Source organism: Hyaena hyaena, unplaced genomic scaffold (assembly GCF_003009895.1).
Source record: "Hyaena hyaena isolate Hyena2069 unplaced genomic scaffold, ASM300989v1 scaffold_1462, whole genome shotgun sequence".
Lineage (NCBI taxonomy): Eukaryota > Metazoa > Chordata > Mammalia > Carnivora > Hyaenidae > Hyaena > Hyaena hyaena.
The window spans coordinates 59,132-78,813 of NW_024082096.1; the positions used below are offsets into that span (position 1 = coordinate 59,132).

Consider the following 19,682-nt stretch of genomic DNA (forward strand, 5'->3'; position numbering starts at 1 on the left):
GTCAGGTGGGGAAGGGTGAGGAGGTAGGACTCAGAGGTCTTTACCCCTCAGGTGCTGGAGCTAGCCTCAGAATTTTCATGAGAGCCCAGTGGGAGGGCGGGTGAGGGGCAGAGCAGACCCATACCAAGCATTATCTTTTGGTACCCTGAGCCCCAGGGGCCAGGTCGTTGCTTTTCTGGCCGGGACAGTGGCACTTCCCAGCATCAACCACCAGGAGGTATCACAGCCCCAGAGTTTACTTGGCCAGAGTGCAGCCGGCAGATGCTTGTCAACCCTGCTACCTCTTCAGCCTGGTGGGTGCTCCCGCTCACGAGTGTGGAGGACACATGGAAGTGAGCCTGAGGTCTGAAGAGTGGGATTGGGCAAGAGGCTGGAGCAAAACTTCTTAGTCAGAGCCAGGTTCTGGGGGTTTTCCAAACACAAACCTAGAATAGAGTGAAAACCAAGCTGTGATCAGCTCAGAAAGAGGCCCAGTTCTCAGGCAACAATGAACTGGAAAAGGTCCCCAGATTCCAAGGGTCAGAGTTGGACTGGCGGGCAGCCAGAGAATGCAGCCCAGGAGCGGGTCCTGAAGGGGAACAGTGGGACACAGCTCCCTGCCCCCTCCTCCACCGGCCAGCCCCTCCTGCCCTCCCTCGGGGTCTGTTAACACTCGGTTGTGACGCCTGCCTGATGCCTGACGCCTGATGCCTGACGCCTGACGTGAGGAGCTGTGAAAGGCTGGGGGTGGGGAGGCTGGAGAGGGGTGTCACAATCCGAAGGCCAGATGTCCCCTGACCCGGTGAGCATGAGTGGGGACCCCTGAGAACAGGGGCACAGAGGCCAGAGGAGGCCAGGTCTGGGCTCTCCTTCACGAGGCAGGGAAGCCTGGTGTTTCCAAAGTACCCACAAGGAAATGGGGCTTATGTCTGTAGCCTAGGCCCTGAGCCCCGGAGAGTAGTACTACTGGGGTTCTCCAGGGGACAGAATGGAGGCTGGGCTGCTGGGGTGTGCAAGCCTCCTGAGCCTTCATTTTGGTGCCAGAAGAAAAGCCATAGCCCTTGCAGAAGGGAAGACTGAGGCCTGAGGGGCTCGTCTTGTTCCTGGTGGAGGTGAAGCTCCTTGGGCTCCCACATGTGAACAGAGTGCACCCAGTTCCCCAGACCCCACGGGGCTCAGCTGAGGGCTCCCTGAGGTGCGCTGAGGGACTTGGTTTCCTCTCTCTTTCCTTCCCATCATCTCCTACCCCTCTGCTCCGGACAAGGATATTCAGGACCCTTCTCCGCTAAGCCTCCCCAGCCGCATCTGTAGCCAGGCCTAGCATGGTGCCCATTCCTTTCCTGGGCCTTTGCTCCTGTAGTCCTTGCACCCTGGCCTCAGCCTGACCAGGATGGCTGGGGAGAGGAGGGGGATGTCCCACTCCCGATGCCTCAGACCCACTGTCTCTGCCGCCCCTGCCTCCTAGCGGGTGGGCTGGCCCTGGCCCAGGAATGCACTTCGTTTCCTGGTTGAGCAATGTCGCTGCGGGAGGATAGTGGGGGCAGGAAAAGGCAGCCGCAGCCCTCCCCACCGCACAAGGCAGCTGTGGGAACGGGCCTACTGGAGAGCCTGTCCAAGCTGACCAGAGCCAGCAGGCTCTGTGGCTGCGTGGGCATGGTTTCCCTGCTGTACCAGGAGGTGCAGAGAGGCCTGGGGAGGGCAGTGCTCAGCTGGGAAGGAAGACGGAGAACATACGGGGGGCTGTGGGGGCTTTGTGAGTGGGAGTCCAGCCTGTGGACCCTGCACCCTCTGCCCCTGTTGAGCCTGGTCAAGAGGGGACTCAACGGGTCCCTTTTCCCCAGCGGTCTCCCCTTGGGCACCCTGAGGTCTGTGCAGGGGAGGGCCTAGGCCAGTGTCCCAGGAGAGGAGGCACTGCCAGCACGGATGGACACAGGGAAGGGCAGCGAGACAGATGGGAGGGCAGCCTCACTCTCCGGAGACCCATGTGACATTTCTAGGACAGCAGGCCCAGGGGTGGATGGCCTGGTGGGTAGTGGGTGCCAGGGGCTGGATGCAGGCCCTGACTGCATTCCTCTCACAGGTGTCTCGTAGTCTTGGGTGTTTGATGCAGATTGGGAAGCTGAGCCCCTTCCTAGTCACCCCTGCTCCCTGGCTGGGCTGCGGCTGAGCTGCGACTTGAACCTGGGTCCTGAGTGACATCGCCTTAGGTCCTCCCTCCGTCTCTGGCCCCCTCAGCCCTACCTCTGTGCCCCAAACATCTCCATTGTCTTCAGGACACTTAAGGCAAGCTGTTGCTGGGCAGGGCCACACCAGGAAGGCAGCAGTCAGGGCACTGCTCGGGCCCCCTGGCCTCTCTGAGCCTGATCCGGAGAAGAGAGAACTGGACAGGCCTGAGCCCTGCCCTTCTGGCTTTTCTGGGAACTGGAGAATGGCCGTGGGGGCTCTGGGCATCCTATACCCCAGCTCTCTTGCGGGCAGTAGGCGCCAAGTCTGCAAGCACATGGGTTGGGCTAGCCCTGGGCAGGAGGGTGTTTGTATCATCAAGGCTTGCAGGAGGCAGGCTGTGGGAATGAGGGAGTTAACGGCGGTTGCTTGCTCCTCTCTGGAAGGAAAACTCCCCACAAACGCTCTGGTCCCTGGCCTCCTGCCAGGCCCAAGAAAAGGGACTGAAAACTGGAAGTTCAGGCGTGTGGCCAGCTCTGCCTTTCACAGCAAGCTCTAGAGTCGGGCAGCAGCCCTGCCGTCGCCAGCTGTCCGTCCATACATACACCCACCTGTCCTCTGGGTGCCTCTGTTTGTCTGGAAACCTGTCTGTCTACCCGTCTATAATCTTGTCTCTGTCCAACCTTCTCTTACTATCCTTCGTCCAGCTATCTAGGCTGTCAATCCATGCGTTTGTCTGTCTCTGGCCTCCATCTATTTGTTCATCTGTCCAATCACCTGTGAATCTGTCTGCCCATCTTGTTCATTCATCCGCCCATCTGTCTATCTAGCTGCCTTCTCTCTCCACCCTGGGCCTCAGAGCCATGGCCCAGGGCCGCAGGGCCATGGTCAGCATGGTCCTGCTGGGGTTGGGGCTGGCCCTAGCCATCATCGTGCCTGCCGTGGTCCTCTCTCGCCACCATGCCCGCTGCGGCCCCCAGGCTTTTGCCCAAGCTGCAGTTGCCGCTGACTCCAAGGTCTGCTCGGACATTGGACGGTAAGAGGTGGGTGGGAGCTGGGTGGCTCTCGGTGGCTGGCTCCTGCTGGAGACTTTGTGACCCATGGCAAGAGTGTGGAGAAGGTGCATGTGTGTGTGCACTGGTTGTGGGGGCTACGTGAATTTGGAGTCCAGCAAGGAGGCAGCCCTAGGACCCTTTCATAGAGCAGGAGGCAAGTGTGTGCATGGGATAGAAGGAGGTTTGGGGATATTGACAGAGGTGGCGTGTGAGTCTATTCTAGCTCCAGGGCTCAGGAAGCCCTGAGAGGGCACTGCCACAGTGTCACTGGTCTGGCCCAGGCTGACCCTGAAAACTGGTGCTGGCCCTTCAGAGAAGCCACAATAGTTGTCTAAGGCTGGGGTTTTCTTCCAGAAGTATATGTGAGTCCTGGCTTTCCAGGGTGCCCTCAGTGCTTCCCAGGGCCAGTCTCTCACCCTGGCCCAGGACCTGGGAAACCTGTCCTGGCCAGCACCATGTGCCCTACAGCCTCCCCTCCTGGTGTCAGGGCCTAAGTCCGGCCAGTGACTGTTTGATGTTTGGGGCTGGGGCAAGGTGAGTGGTGGAGAGGGAGCCGGCATTTTCCAATTCTCTTCCAGGAAGCCTAGCCCACGGGAGGCTTCTGCTGCCCACTGGGGTGGAACATAGCAGGACTCCCCTCCTGGCCCTTGGCCCCCAGCCCGGGCCTGCAAGAACCCTGAGCAATCATCCCCTCCCTGCTGGCTGGGTCTGCTTCCCGGAACACCCGCCTCATGGATCACTGTCAGGATCAGAAATGCTTTGTAAACCTCGGGGACAGTCCCAGCACAAGGGGGAGCACGGCCGTGTCCTGGCCCAGGCCATTGCCGGGCAGGTGGTATTCTGGGCTCTCTTTGTTCTGGCTTCACCTTTCCTGCCTTCCTCCTTTTGTCTGTCTGTCTGTGCATCTGTTCATCTGTCTCTGGTCCTCTGGGCTCTTCTCAGAGCTTTCTGTCTCCTCCCTCAGGGCTCCTTCTTGATGAGGGTGGCGGCTCAGTGACAAGTGGGGGACAGGCTGTTTGGTCTCCCCAGGGACCTTCCAGGTGATGGGAGGGGAGTGAGCCTCCCCTCCCCCATGCTCTGGTGAACATGCAGAGGTGTCGTGCCCACCTGAACCATAGCTGTAGATGCTGACGGGCAAGGGCTTCAGGCCCCAGAGACCACTGCTGGGGACATGGCCCCCAGGAGTGGGGGCTGCTGCCACTTTTCTTTGAGGTGGTTTGGGCCCACTGTGTCTCCCCTTGGCTTTATCTGGAGGTTCTCTGTGGCATGTCCTGCTGTGCGTGTGTGAGGGTCATGGCTAGGGTCTTGCTCTTGAGCCCAAGATGTTCCCTGCAAGCGTCCTTGGTGGGGAGGGCGGATGTGGTTTCTCCCCGGTGTTTTCTGTACTTGTCAAACAGCACTCTCAACTTCCTGTTCTTGTTTGAAGAAGCCCCGACTGGGAGGGAGCTTGGAGCTGGCCCCAGATGCTGTGGAACAGGGGTCAAGAGACCCTGGCAGGGCTGGGGCCCTCCTGGCCAAGATGCCCCTTTGAGGGCTCCTGGCCATGCTGCTGCAGGCTTTAAAGGGAGCTGCCTGCCTGAAGCCCACTCTCCTTCCCCGCTGCTGTCCCCAGCTTCCCCACTGTCATCTCCTCTCAGCTGCAGGCCTCCCAGACCCGATCTCCTCCTAGCCTACCGCACCAGGTTTGTTCCTTTGGAGCTGTTCCTTCTGACTTCTGCAGCCAGAGCCCCTGGGGGAGGATTCTTAAGGTTGGCATGAGTAAGGGCCAGCACCATGAGTAATGGATTAATAGACACATGGTGACAGTGAGGTTCCTTTCCCTCTAGTCTGTCATCTTCCAGCCTTGTGCCCCAGTGTGTTAGGCTTGTATGCAAACTGGGTGTTCTGAGGCTCTGAGTAAGTCTTGTCTCTTAGGGAGGCTGCATGAGCTTCGGGGTAGTGTTGGCTTTTTGGCCTTGTGACATGTATCTGCCACTCAGAAATACCTGCCCTCCCACAGGATCCTCGGTGGGAAGATTCATTGCTTCTCCCAGAATCCAGTGGGATTCATTGCTGCACTTGATTTATGAAGAAACTAGGCCTGCACAGAAGGGAGCTGCCTGGTGTCACAGAGTGAGCAGGCCTCTGCAGGGGTGGACACTGTCCTGGGCTGCTGGAGGGGTGGGGTCTTCTCACGGTCCTCCGTCCCCTACCCTGGATCCCAATGTTTGCCTAGCTCCTAGCCAGCCTGTAAAGACCAGAGCTTTACTGATAAAGGAAGTAGTTGTAGAAGAGAGCAGTGGGGTCCAGAGCACTCACCTTTTAGGACACTGGAGTCTGGGCTAGCACTGGGCTGCGGGGGTAGGGACAGGGATGGGTCCCTGAGAGCTGGGTCTTATCAGCTGCTCTGACCCATCCAGGGATCTGTGGGTTGCACTCTCAGCACAAGGGAGAGCAAGGACTCCGGCCAGCTGTTGTAGCCTTTGAGCCTCAGTTTCCCCATCTGTGAAATGGGACTCATGCTGGCACTTCTCCCTCACGGGGGGACATGAAGCTCGCCTGGCCCAGCCCATAAGGAGATGCTCCCTCAATGGCAGCAGTCTGATCACTAACTGTTACGGTGGCTTGGACTGGATGTGGGTTGGCATCTCAGGGTTAGGGGTAGAGCCCAGGGTCCAAGCAGGTGACCCTATTGTGGAGTAGGCTCATAGCTCCTTCCCCTCCCAGCCCCCGTGCCCCTAATGGCTCTCTGGACTCCTGGCCAGCTCACCAGGAAATTAACTGCATATCCTTCCCTCAGAGCTGTGGCTATGGAAAGAACCTGTATGCCTGGGCAGTGTGCACTTGCATGTGTGAATGTGCACATCTGGGGGGATGTGATAGCAGTGATTGTTCTGCCCTCTGGCTCTCTCCTGGCGAGAACTCCCACTCACAGGCTCTGGAACCTGGCTGGCTCAATTGGTAGAGCATGGGAATCCTGATCTCAGAGCCATGAATTAGAGCCCCACATTGGGTATGGAATATACTTAAAAAAATAAAATAAAAAAGAGCCAGGCTCAGGGAGGTTGAGTGTCCAGTATCATGCAGCTGGTGAGTGGGAACTCCGACCCGGGGGGCCTGAGCCCTGGCTGTTATGCCTGTGAACATGGTTGTGTACAGAGGACAAGTCAGTGGGCCTTGTGGGTGCAAGAGTGCTTTCTCTTCCCAAAAGGTCCTTCATCAAATAGGAATGCAGCGCCTGTGATCTTTCAGCCATTGTGCTGGGGTCACAACGGTAACCCAGATGTCCAAAGTCCTTGCCTTTGTGGTAGGTGAGGCAGACAACCAGCAAATCCATGCCTAATGCTAAGGGTTGGAAGTGATTATTGGTCATCTGAACATCCTCTTTTATGAAGTTTCTGTTAAAATCTTTTGCCCATTTTCCTATCAGGTTGCTTTTCAAATGCATTTTCTGTGTTATCAAGACAATCAAGTTAATTTTTCTGTATTTCAAGATATGCAATGAACGTTAAACCACCCTTGCATCTCTGGAAGAACTCCATTTGTTCATGATTTTAATATCATTTTTATTTGATTTGCTAACTTTTTTTTTTTTTTTAAGTTAAATGCCCCACCCAACCTGGGGCTTGAACTTATGACCCAGACAGAGATTAGGAGTGGCATACTCTACCAACTGAGCCAGCCAGGCACCCCTGGTTTGCTAACATTTTGTTTGGATTTTTGTCTTTATGTTCATGAGAGATGCTGGTCTGTACTTTTCTGATAATGTCCTTGTCAGGTTTTGGTATCAAAGTTATAGTGGCCTTATAAAAAGAACTGGGAAGTGTTCTCTTTTTCCACACTCTGAGGGACAAGGTTTTGTTGTTTTTTGCTTGTTTTGTTAATTTTTTAAATGTTTGTTTATTTTTGAGAGAGAGAGATAGAGAGACAGAGCATGAGCAGGGGAGGGACAGAGAGAAAGGGAGACACAGAGTCTGAAGCAGGATCCATGGAGACATGGGGCTCTCCAACTCAAAGACTGAGAGATCATGACATGAGCTGAGGTCAGACGCTTAACCGACTGAGCCACCCAGGCCCCTGTTGTTTTTTGTTTTTAAGATTGATGTTATTTTCTCTCTCTCTCTCTCCGTTTTCAAGTTTCTTTATTTTGAGAGAGAGAGAGAGAGGGAACTAACAGGAGCGGGGCCAGAGAGAGGGAAACAGAGGATCTGAAGTGGGCTCTGTGCTGACAGGAGAGAACCCAATATGGGGCTAGAACTCACAAAACCTAAGATCATGACCTGAGCCAAAGTCGGACGCTCAGCTGAGTCACCCAGGCACCCAAGTTATTTTCTCTTTAAATGCTTGGGAAAATGTACTGGTTAAGGTTTTTGAGCTGGAGTTATCTGTGTATGTGTGTAAAGGTTTTAAACAATGGATTCTAAGGTCATCTGGTTTAAGCAGAGCAGTTTCTGCTCTGGGTTCCGCTCGGTCTGTCTCTCTTCTGACAGCTGCCAGCAAGATGTGCAGGGGCACCTTCAGCCACGTAGCTCTCCACAGCTGAGACCCAGGCCATTGCCAACCATGTGAAGCCACCGCTGGAAGAGCGAGAAAAGAACACGTTTGCTACTTTTAAGGCTGTGGAGTTCAGGAGCCAGGTGGTCATGGGGAGGAAATACTTCATCAAGGTTCAAGTTGATGATGATGAGTTTGTGCACATTTGAGTATTTGAAAGTCTCCCACAGGAAAACAGCCCTTGGCCTTGTCCAACTATCAGACCCAGAAAGCCAGGCATGACGAGCTGGCATATTTCTAGTTCCCATTCTGAACAGCACCTGCCCATGTGGTTCCATCCTCTGTGAATGTGTCTGGGATCATAAACAATGAGACTTCTACACTGGGCAACTTGAGGGTGCAGGGAGATGTCATGCACCTCACCTAACTTTCATTGGGAGAGACAAAGTCAACATAATCAATAAAATTAACTACTTTCAAAGAGGACTTATATTCTCTTTATATATTTTTAAATCTTTACAAATTAAAAATAAATAAACAAATAAATAAATGATTCTATGTCTTTCTTTTAGAGATTTTATTTTTAAGTAATCTCTACACCCAACATGGGGCTCAAACTCATGACCCTGAGATCAAGAGTTCCATGCTCTGTGGACTGAGCTAGTCAGGCACCCCAATAATGGATACTATCTCTTTAATAAATATAAGACTATTAATTTTTTATTTCTTCTTGTATCCATTTTAGTTAATTCTTTCCAAGAGATTTGTCCAGTTTATGCAAATGTCATCTTTATTGGCAGATGGTTGGTTGATACCATTTTCTTTTTACCTTTTAAATGTTTGTTGGATCTGTAGTGAGTTCTCTTTCATTCCTGGTATTGGTGATTAGTGTTTTCTCTCTTTGTTTTTGATCGATCTTTATAGGGGTTTTATCAATTTTAGTGTCTTTTTGAAGAATCAACCTTAGTGTCGTGGATTTTCTTTATTGTACATTTATAACGTTTTTCACTTGTTTCCATTTTTATCTTGATTCTTCTATTTCTGTTGAGTTTGAGTTGCTTTTCAAAAAAACTCATCTTGAGATACACAAATTATAAGATGGGTACATAGGTTATTGATTTTTAAATTCTTTTCTGATACATGCATTTAAAGCTATCATTTTCTCTCAGAGTTTGGCTTAGCTGCATTTCACAAGTTTTTTGCTGTTATTGTGGCTATTTTCCCCCAACTGTTTTTACTTTTATTTTGAAAAAAGTTTAAATCCACAGAAAACTGGAAAGAATGCCCATTTACCCTTCACTTAGGTTCACCGATTGTTGATATTTCACTCTTGTTTTCTTTCTCTCTCTCCAAATATTATCTATCTATATATTTTTTATTAATTTTTTAAATCTTTACTTATTTTTGAGAGAGAGAGACAGAGTGCGAGTGTGGGAGGGGGAGAGAGAGAAAGAAACACAGAATCAAAGCAGGCTTCAGGCTCTGATGTGTCAGCACAGAGCCCGATGTAGGGCTTGGACTCACGAACTGTAAGATTGTGACCTGAGCCCAAGTGGGATGCTCAACCGACTGAACCACCCAGGCAGCCCAATCTATCTATATATTTTTTAAAGTAAGTTGCATTAACCATGGTACTTTATCCCTAACTACTTAAGTATATATCTACTAAGAATAAGGTCATTCTCCTATATAACACTAATACCATTATCACGCTCAAGAAAATTTGACCTTGATAAAAGTAGTTGATACCTCATCCAATTTAAATTTTCCCAATTGATCCAATAATTCTATCATTTCTTTTCTTCCTTCCCTCCTTTCTATCTATCTATCATCTATCTATCTATCTATCTATCTATCTTCTATTTATTTATCTCCTTAGATTCAGTATCCAATCAGTAATTATCATGTTTTTTAGTCTTCTTTAATCTAGAACTTTCCCCTGCTTCTTTATTTTATTTTAATTAATTAATTAATTAATTAATTTAGAGGGAAAGAGAGTATATGAATGGGGGAGAGGGCCAGAGAGAGAGACAGAGAGAGTCTTAAACAGGTTCCACACTCAGCATGGAGCCCGATGCGGGGCTCAGTCCCACAACCCTGGGATCATGACCTGAGCCAAAATCAAGAATTGGTCATTCAACCAAATGAGTCACCCAGGTGCCCCTCCTCTGCCTCTTTAAAAGAAAGGAACAATTGATCTTTTATGACATTAACATTTTTAAAGAAGCCAGTCCAGTTATATCACAGCTTTATTTCACAATCTTGGTTTGTCTGATTATTTCTTTTAAAAATTTTTTTTAATTTTTAAAAAATTTATTATTGAGGGGGGGCAGAGGCAGAGAGAGGGGGGCAGATACAGAGGATCCAAAGTGGGTTCTGTGCTGACAGCAGAGACCCCCGATGTAGGCCTCTAGCTCGTGAATCATGAGATCATGACCCGAGCTGAAGTCAGATGCTTAACCAACTGGGCCACCGAGGCGCCCCTCTGATTATTTCTTCATGATCAGATCCAGGTTAACACAAAGGATCTCCTCTCATTGGTGATGCTAAGTTGGGTCACATCATAAAGGTGGTATCTTCTAGATCTCTCCGTTGTAAGGGGTAGCCTTTTCCCTATTAAATAAGTAACATATAGTTTGATACTTTGAGGCCAGATGAACATCCTTTTATCAAACAACACTGATAAAGTGTTATTATCTATTTTGGTCCTTATCTGAATAATAAATTTGTGTTTGCAAAAAGGTGATTTCTAAGCCTGTCATTTCTTCAACATTCATAAGCTGGCATTCTTCTGTAAAGGGGATCCCCTCTTCCCCAACTTAGGTGTTCTTGAGTATCACTATTGATTCAAGGATGGTCTTTTTTATTTATTTTAAATTTTTTAAAGAAATTTCAATGTTTATTTTTGAGAGAGAGAGCACACGTGTGCACACACACGCATGTGGGGGAGGGTCAGAGAGAGGGAGACACAGAATTCAAAGCAGGCTCATGGCTCTGAGCTGTCAGCACAGAGCCCAACATGAGGCTTGAATCACGAGCAGTGAGATCATGACCTGAGCCGAAGTCGGACACTTAACTGACTGAGCCATCCAGCTGCCCCTCAAGGATTGTCTTAATTCAATATGTTATAATCCATCATTGTTATTCTTCTTGATGCCCAAACTGTTACAGATTTGACCAATGGGAGCCCCTCTAAGCCAGCAACTATATTCTTTACACAAATCCATTAGTCTTAGAAAATTTTCTTGACTTCTAGCCTAAAATGTTCCAGGATCTACTTGTATATTCCCTCAGCCAGATCTGAAATCAGGAATTAGTAGAGTGTGGTAATTCAGAAACCAAGATCTGAGTGCTAGGAGTGTTCACTGACATGGGGAAGCCATTGCTCCTATGTTGTGTCAGTGCCTAGAATCTGAAGAAACGTATAAATGTCATGAGTCTGTGCTGATACCTCCAGTTCAGATCCACCATGATAGGCTTCTTCCCATGTTCCTCTGTCTCATCCTGTGTGTGTCCTCTGTCATGGTAAGAGAAGTTCACATCAAATGTATTTACTTACTCACTCTATCCCCAAATACTCACAAAACAGTCTCCAAGTTACTTCAACAGTATCACTCAAACAACAAATCTAAGTAAAATAAGATCTCTGTGCATGGTGGTGTTGTTGTGTTTCTCTTTAGGATACATCCCACAACAGATGTATGATACAATTAAATTATTTTTCCTATGTGGTTATCATTTCACTATATGTTAGCTTAATTTTTTTTCAGTTCATATTCAATGTTAGGTTTTCCTTTCTCATCCTTTTTTGTTTTAATTTTATTTTTGAATATAAGTCAAAACTATGTAAAAAGATTTCCTCTAAGATCTCATTCACCTCACCTTCATTCTGTTCCAATCCAGTCTTTTAGAGGGAGTCTTTTTTTTATTTGTCTCTGATTTATTTTTCCTGTTTTCAAAAAATTTATGTCTCTCCTTTTCATTTTCTTTTTCTTTTTTTGCTATTATTTCTGATTTCTTTTTGCAAAACAGAAACATAAATCACTTACTTTCTCCTTTTTGCATAGCTTTTAATATCAAGAGGCTTGTGTTTTTGCCCTAATAGTTATTATATTTCTGTTGATACCTTTATTATGTTATGTGTTATATGTAATTATAATATTAGATATGTAAATATGATACTTGTAGTTCTACTTTTTTGGGATATTCTCTATTTTCTCTTCTGATGGTTACACTAGGCTATGGTGCCCAGTAATTTGGTCAGATATTAGTCTAGATGTTGCTCTCAAGGTATTTTATAGATGTGATTAACATTTCATTCAGTTGACTTTAAGTAAAACACATTATCCCGAAACATGGGTGGGCCACGGCCAACCAGTTGAAGACCTGAACTGCAAAAACAGGTTTCTGGGAGAAGAATCTATAACATAAAAATCCTGTCTGAGTTTCCATCCTCCTGACCTGCCCTACAGGTTTTGAACTTGCCGGCCTCTGCAATAACATGCACCAACTCCTCAAAATAAAAATCTTTGTGTTTCTCCTATTGGACTGATACAGTTCCCTACCATGGGTAATACTGAAATTACCTAGACACCTCTTCTTCCCCCTGTTCTTTTTCTCTCCCAAGATAGGATCTGAAGGGATATGGGATATCTTTTTACTCTTAGTTAATACCTATCAGTCTGTCAAACTTAATTCTATTCCTTATATAGCCTCTTTGTTCTCACTCCCATCTTCCTTTCTGTATCCACAGACAGGCCTCACCATCCATAACAGCTTTAGCAGTTTCTACCATTTTTTCAGTTAATTTTCTTTTTTTCCACCAAATGAGTTTTCTGTCCACAGAATCATTAAAAGGAAATTTTTCAATGATTCATTTAACACATCTACACATCCAATTTCATGTGCAATAACACAGGCACATTTACTTTTATCAATGCTGGGGGTCTGTAAACCAAAGAATATATATTTTTTAATGTTTATTTATTTTTGAGAGAGAGAGAGAGAGAGAGAGGGAGGAGGAGAGGGGCTGGAGGGGGCGGGGGTACAGAGGATTCCGAGTGGGCTCTGTGCTGATAGCTGAGAGCCTGATGCGGGGCACAAACTCACCAACCATGAGATCATGACCTGAGCTGAAGCCAGACGCTTAATGGACTGAGCCACCCAGACACCTCCAAAGAGTTTTTTTTTTTTTAAGTTGTCATTTGGCCCATAAGTAAAAGACAACAGTCATGTCCTCAAACAATATCTCCAATTCATTTTTTATGGTTGTACTGTACCTACATTTTCAGAACAATAACTATTATGTTGCTACACTGTTTCCATTATAACCATCATTTTTTAGTTTTAGATCTACATTTAAATATATATTTAATTCTTACTCCTACTCATGTCAAAGTCTTTCCAGTTATTTTGCTTCTGAATTTTGTGTTTTATTAGATTCTTCAGGAAGGGTTCATGGGGAAAATATTCACTGAGTTCTTGCATGTTTATTTTTTTTTTCTTCCAAGTCTTTATTTAGATTAAAGTTAGTTAACATATGATATAATGCTGGTCTCAGGAGTAGAATTTAGGGATTCATCACTTACATATAACTCCTAGTGCTCACAACAAGTGCCCTCCTTAATGTCTATCACTCATTTAGCGCCCCTGTCCCCAAGCAATGCCGTTTGTTCTGTATAGTTTCTCTTATGGTTTGCCTCCCTCTATGTTTTTATCTTATTTTATTTTTCCTTCCCTTCCCCTGTGTTCATCTGTTTTGCTTCTTAAATTCCACATGGTTTTGGTCTTTTTCTTTTTAAAAACAATTTTTTTTAACATCTGTTTATTTTTGAGAGACAGAGACAGCATGAACAGGGGAGGGGCAGAGAAAGAGGGAGACACAGAACCTGAAGCAGGTTCTAAGCTCTGAGCTGTCAGCACAGAGCCTGACGTGGGGCTCGAACTCATGAACTGTGAGATTATGATCTGAGCCAAAGTCAAACGCTTAACCAACAAGCCACCCAGGCACCCGGTTTTTGTCTTTTTCTGATTGACTTATTTCGCTTAGCATAATACACTCTAGTTCTACCTATGTGGTTGCAAATGACACGATTTCATTCTTTTTGATCACCAAGTAATATTCCATTGTGTATATATACCACATCTTCTTTATCCATTCATCAGTTGATGAACATTTGGGCTCTTTCTATAATTTGGCTATTGTTGAGAGCACTGCTATAAACTTTGGGGTGTATGTGCCTCTTTGAATCAGTATTTTTGTAACCTTTGAATAAAGACCTAGTAGTGCAATTGCCAGATCATAGGGTGGTTCTATTTTTAACTTTTTGAGGCACCTCCATACTGCTTTCCAGAGTGGCTGCACCTGCTTGCATTCCCACTAACAGTGTAAGAAAATCCCCTTTCTCCACATCCTAACCAACATCTGCTCTTTCCTGAGTTGTTAATTTTAGCCATTCTGACAGGTGTGAGGTGGTATCTCATTGTGGTTTTGATTTGTATTTCCCTGATGATGAATGATGTTAAGCATTTTTTCATATGTCTGTTGGCCATCTGCGTGTCTTCTTTAGAAAAGTGTCTGTTCATGTCTTATGCTCATTTCTTAACTGGACTATTTATTTTTGGGGGGTTGAGTTTTATAACTTCTTTATAGATTTTGGATACTAAGCCCTTTGTCCAATATGTCTTTTGCAAATACCTTCTCCCATTCCCTAGGTTGCCTTTTATTTTTGTTGATTGTTTCCTTCTTTGTGCAGAAGACTTTTTTCTTGATGAAGTTCCAATAGTTCATTTTTGCTTTTGTTTCCCTTGCCTCTGGGGACATGTCTAGTAAGGAGTTGCTATGACCAAGGTCAAAGAGGTTGCTGCCTATATTCTCCTCTAGGATTTCGCTGGTTTCCTGTCTCAGATTTAGGTCTTTCATCCATTTTGAATTTATTTTTTAATTTTTAATTTTTTAAGTTTATTTATTTTGAGAGAGAGAGAGAGAGAGAGAGAGAGAGCAAGCTGGGTAGGGATAGAGTAAGAGAGGAGAGAGAATTCCAAGCAAGCTCTGCACCATCAGCACAGAGACCAATGTGGGACTTAAACTCACAAGCCATGAAATCATGACCTGAGCCAAAACCAAGAGTCAGACACTTAACCAACTAAGCCAAACAGGCACCCCCATTTTGAATTGATTTTTGTGTATGGTGTAGGAAAGTGGTCCAGTTTCATTCTTCTGCAGGTCTCTGTCTAGTTTTCCCAACACCATTTATTGAAGAGACCATCTTTTTTCCTTTGGATATTCTTTCCTGGTTTGTCAAAGATGAGTTGACCATGTAGTTGTGGGTCCATTTCTGGGCTCTCCATTCTGTTCCATGGATCTGTGTGTGTGTTTGTGCCAGTGCCATACTGTCTTGATGATTACAGCTTTGTAATACAGCTTGAAGTCCAGAATTGTGATGCCTCCCTCTTTGCTTTCCTTTTTCAACATACTTTAGTTTTCAGGGTCTTTTCTTGTTTCATACAAATTTTAGAATTGTTTGTTCTAGCTCTGTGAAAAATGCTGTGTTCTTTTGATAGAGGTTTCATTGAATGTATAGATTGCTTTGGGGTAGTACAGACATTTTAACAATATTTACTCTTCCAACTCATGAGCATGGAATGTTTTTCCATTTCTTTGTGTCTCCTTCCGTTTCTTTCGCAAGTGTTCTATAGTCTTCAGAGTACAGATCTTTTACTTCTTTGGTTAGGTTTATTCCTAAGTATGTTATGGGTTTTGGTGCAATTGTGAATGGGATCAATTCCTTGATATATTTTTCTGCTGCTTTGTTATTGGTGTATAGAAATGCAACAGATTTCTGTATGTTGATTTTATATCCCACAACTTTGCTAAATTCATGTATTAGTTCTAGCAAATTTTGGTGGCATTTTTCGAGTTTTCTACATAGAGTATCATGTCATCTGTGAAGAGTGAAAGTTTGACTTCTTCTTTGCTGATCTGGATGCCTTTTATTTCTTTTTGTTGTCTGATGGCTGAGGCTAGATTTCAGTACTATGTTGAACAGTGATGACAGTGGACATCCCTGTTGTATTCCTGACCTTAGGGGAAAAGCTTTCAGTTTTTCCAGAGGATGATATTAGCTGTGAGTCTTTCATATATGGCCTTTACAATGTTGAGGTATGTTCCATCTATTCATACTTTGTTGAGGGTTTTTATCTAGATTGGATGCTGTATTTTGTCAAATGCTTTTTCTTCATCTGTTGAGAGGATCATGTGGTTCTTATCCTTTCTCTTACTAATGTGGTGTATCACATCAATTGATCTGTGAATATTGAATTACCTCTGCAGCCCAGGAATTGGTCATGGTGAATAATTCTTTTAATGTACTGTTGGAGTCAGTTTGCTAGTATCTTGTTGAGAATTTTTGCATTCATGTTCATCAGGGATACTGGTGTATAATTCTCTTTGGTCCTTGTCATTATAATTGGTCCTTGTCTGGTTTTGGAATCAAGGTAATAAAGTTTTCCTTCCATTTCTATTTTTTAGAATAGTTTCAGAAGAATACGTATTAACTCTTCTTTAAATGTCTGATAGAATTCCCCTGGGAAGTCATCTGGCCCTGGACACTTGTTTGTTGGGAGATTTTTGATTACTAATTCAATTTCTTTGCTGGTTATGAGTCTGTTCAAATTTCTATTTCTTCCTGTTTCAGTTTTGTTGTTTATATGTTTCTAGGAGTTTGTCCATTTCTTTCCAGATTGCCCAATTTGTTGGTGTATAATTGCTCATAATATTCTAATTGTTTGTATGTCTGTGGTGTTGATGGTGATTTCTCCTCTTAAATTCTGTGATTTTATTTATTTGGGTTCTTTCTCTTTTTATCTTGATTAAGTCTGGCTAGGAGTTTATGGATTTTGTTAATTCTTTCAAAGAATCAACTCCCAGTTTCATTGATCTGCTCTACTGTTTCTTTTTATCTCTATATCATTTATTTCTGCTCTAATCTTTATTATTTCCCTTCTTCTGCTGGTTTTAGGCTTTAGGCTTTATTCGCTGTTCTTTTTCCAGTTCCTTTATATGTAAGACTAGGTTGTGTATTTTAGACATTTCTTGCTTCTTGAGGAAGACCTGTATTGCTATATACTTCCCTCTTATGATCATTTTTGCTGCATCCAAAGGTTTTGGAATGTTATGTTTTCATTTTCATTTGCTTCCATGTAGTTTTAAATGTTTTCTTTAATTTCCTGGTTAACCCATTCATTTGTTAGTAGGATGTTCTTTAACCCCCATGTATTTGTGGTCTTTCCAAATTTTTTCTTGTGGTTGACTTCAAGTTTCATAGCATTGTGTGGTCTGAAAATATGCATGGTTTGTATTGGTTGAGGCCTGATTTGTAACCCAGGATGTGATCTATTTTGGAGAATGTTCCATGTGCACTAAAAAAAAATGTGTATTCTGTTGCTTTAGGATGAAATGCTCTAAATATATCTGTTAAGTCCATCTGGTCCCGTGAGCCATTCAAAGCCACTGTTTCCTTGTTGAACTGCTTAGATGATCTGTCTATTGCTGTAAGTGGGGTTTTAATGTTCCCTACTATTATTGTATTATTACCAGTGAGTTTCTTTAGGTTTCTTATTAATTGATTTATATATTTGGCTTCTCTCAAGTTGGGGGCATAAATATTTATGATTGTTAGCTCTTTTTGTTGGATAGGCCCCTTCATTGTGATATAGTGCCCATTTCATCTTTTATTACAGTCTTTGTTTTAAAATCTAGCTCGTTTGATATAAGTAGGCGACTCTAGCTTTCTTTTGATGTCCATTAGCCAAATAAATAGTTCTCCATCCTCTCACTTTCAATCTGGAGATGTCTTTGGGTCTAAAATGAATCTTTTGTAAGCACCATATCAATTGGACTTGTGTATTTTTTTTTTAATCCATTCTGATACCCTATGTTCTTGATTGGAACATTTAGTCCATTTACATTCAGAGTAATTGCTGATATATATGAATTTAGTGCCATTGTATTACTTATAAAGTCATGATTCCTGTAGTTTGTCTCTGTTTCCTTCTAGTCCTTGCTGATTTTGGTCTCTCTTACTACTTAAAGTGTCCCCTTTAGTATTTCTTGCAGGGCTAGCTTAGTGGTCATGAACTCCTTTAGTTTTTGCTTGTCTTGGAAACTCTTTACTCTCCTTCTATTCTGAATAACAACCTTACTGGATAAAGAATTCTTGGCTACATATTTCTCCCATTTAGCACATTTAATATATCATGCCATTCTCTTCTGGCCTGCCAAGTTTCTGTGTACAGGTCTGCTGCAAATCTTATGTATCTACCCTTTTAGGTTAAGGGCCTTTTGTCTCTAGCTGCTTTCAGAATTTTCTTTGTCAAGTTTCACTATGATATGTCTTGGTGTTAGCATGTTTTGTTGATTTTGAGAGGAGTTCTCTGTGCCTCATGGACTTGAATGCCTGTTTCCTTCCCCAGATTAGGGAAGTTCTCAGCTATAATTTGTTCAAATAAACCTTCTGTCGTTTTTTTCCTGCTTTTCTTCTGGGACTTTTGTGATAAGGATATTATTGGACTTTATGGAATCGCTGAATTCCCTAAGTCTGTATTTGTGATCTAATAGTTTTCTTTCCCTCTTCTTTTCAGCTTTGTTATTTGCCATAATTTAATCTTCTATATCACATATCCATTCCTCTGCTTCTTCCATCTTCATTGTGAGGATCCACTAAGTTTTGCATCTCAGTTATAGCACTTTTTAATTTTGACCTGACTAGTTTTTAGGTCTTTTATCTCTGCAGCAAGGGTTTCTTTGGTGTCTTCTATGCTTTCAAGCCCAGATAGTATTCTAATGATTATAGTTCTAAATTCTTGTTCAGATATATTGCTTATATCTGTTTTGAGTACATCCCTGGCTGTGGTTTCTTTTTGATCTTTCTTTTGGGGAGAATTCTTCCTTCTTGTCATTTTGTCTAGTTTTCTGTCTTTTGCGTATTATGAAAGCTTGTTATTTTTCCTGCTCCTGAGAGTAATGCTTTATTAAGAAGAGATCATACACTGTCCAGGAACTGCCATGTCAGGAAGTGTTTATGGCATATGCTGTGTGCACTCTGCTACTGTAACTTGTCTGCTCTTTTCTCCAGGTCAGTCCTCTGCAGAGTTCCTCCTTGGTTGCAGTGGGGAGTGTTTCAATCTTTGCCCAGATGTGCTTTGATTTGTTTGTTAAAATAAGCCTGACTTAAAGAAAAAGACTGTTCAAAACAGGGAAAGGAAAAGGAACAAGAAAAACCAAACAAGCAAAAAACTATATGCCTGATTCCAAAGGAAAAAAATAAAAGAAAAAGAAAGAAAAAGCCTGTCCTATTTCCATCAGAACTGAAGCTGATGCTTTGCGCACTCTATGATCAGTAGACTTGGTGCATGTGTGGGGCTGGTGTTGGTTCTCTCCGCGAGAGGCCCACTGCGCTGGCTCAGTCAGACCTGCCCTAGTGAAGGTACCCCTGCAGGGCGCATCAGGGTGGGGTTTGGTGTAAGCAGCTCCAGCCTCCACTGGGGGTGCTCTGTTGCTTGCTGGTGGGTGAGGGAAGATGGCGTCACTCCACTCTCTTATTCCCGGGTAGAGAAGCTGGCACCCACGCTGTTCAGGTAGCCCTCACAGACAAGTGAACAATCTCCCCTGAACAATCTGGCTTCTGTCAGATCCTTGCCCTCGACCCTTTTGTGCCCGGGCCCTCGACACACTTGGTGCCACAGCTCTTCTGTGTTTTATCTCTGGTGCATGGGTAGGCACCAAAACTCCAAATCTTAAAGGACTCTGCATGGCTTGGACCTGCTCCCCTCTTGTGGAGGAGAGCCTAACCATGTGGTGTCTGGTGCCATTTTGTCCCAGAAAAGCAGTTGCACAGCTGTGCAGGTGCTCGGAGTTTATGGTGAAGCATAGTGAAAAGCTGAGACCCTGCTACCTGTCCTTCTGTTCCTTGCTGATGAATGGCCTCTCAAAGGCATCAGTCAGCTCTTTTG

At 44.8% G+C, this 19,682-nt stretch overlaps 1 protein-coding gene and 1 pseudogene across 1 annotated transcript in view; both read left to right on the top strand.

Annotated features, from left to right (window-relative positions):
• Positions 1–82: 82 nt before the first annotated feature.
• Positions 83–19,682, top strand: part of GGT5 (gamma-glutamyltransferase 5) — a 33,842-nt gene continuing 14,242 nt past the window's right edge. The window contains exon 1 of the mRNA XM_039223838.1: positions 83–3,178. Within this exon, the coding sequence (XP_039079769.1) occupies positions 3,006–3,178 (173 nt within the window). The 5' untranslated portion in view covers positions 83–3,005. The remainder of the gene's footprint in view (positions 3,179–19,682) is intronic.
• Positions 3,712–8,151, top strand: LOC120225658 (annotated as a pseudogene).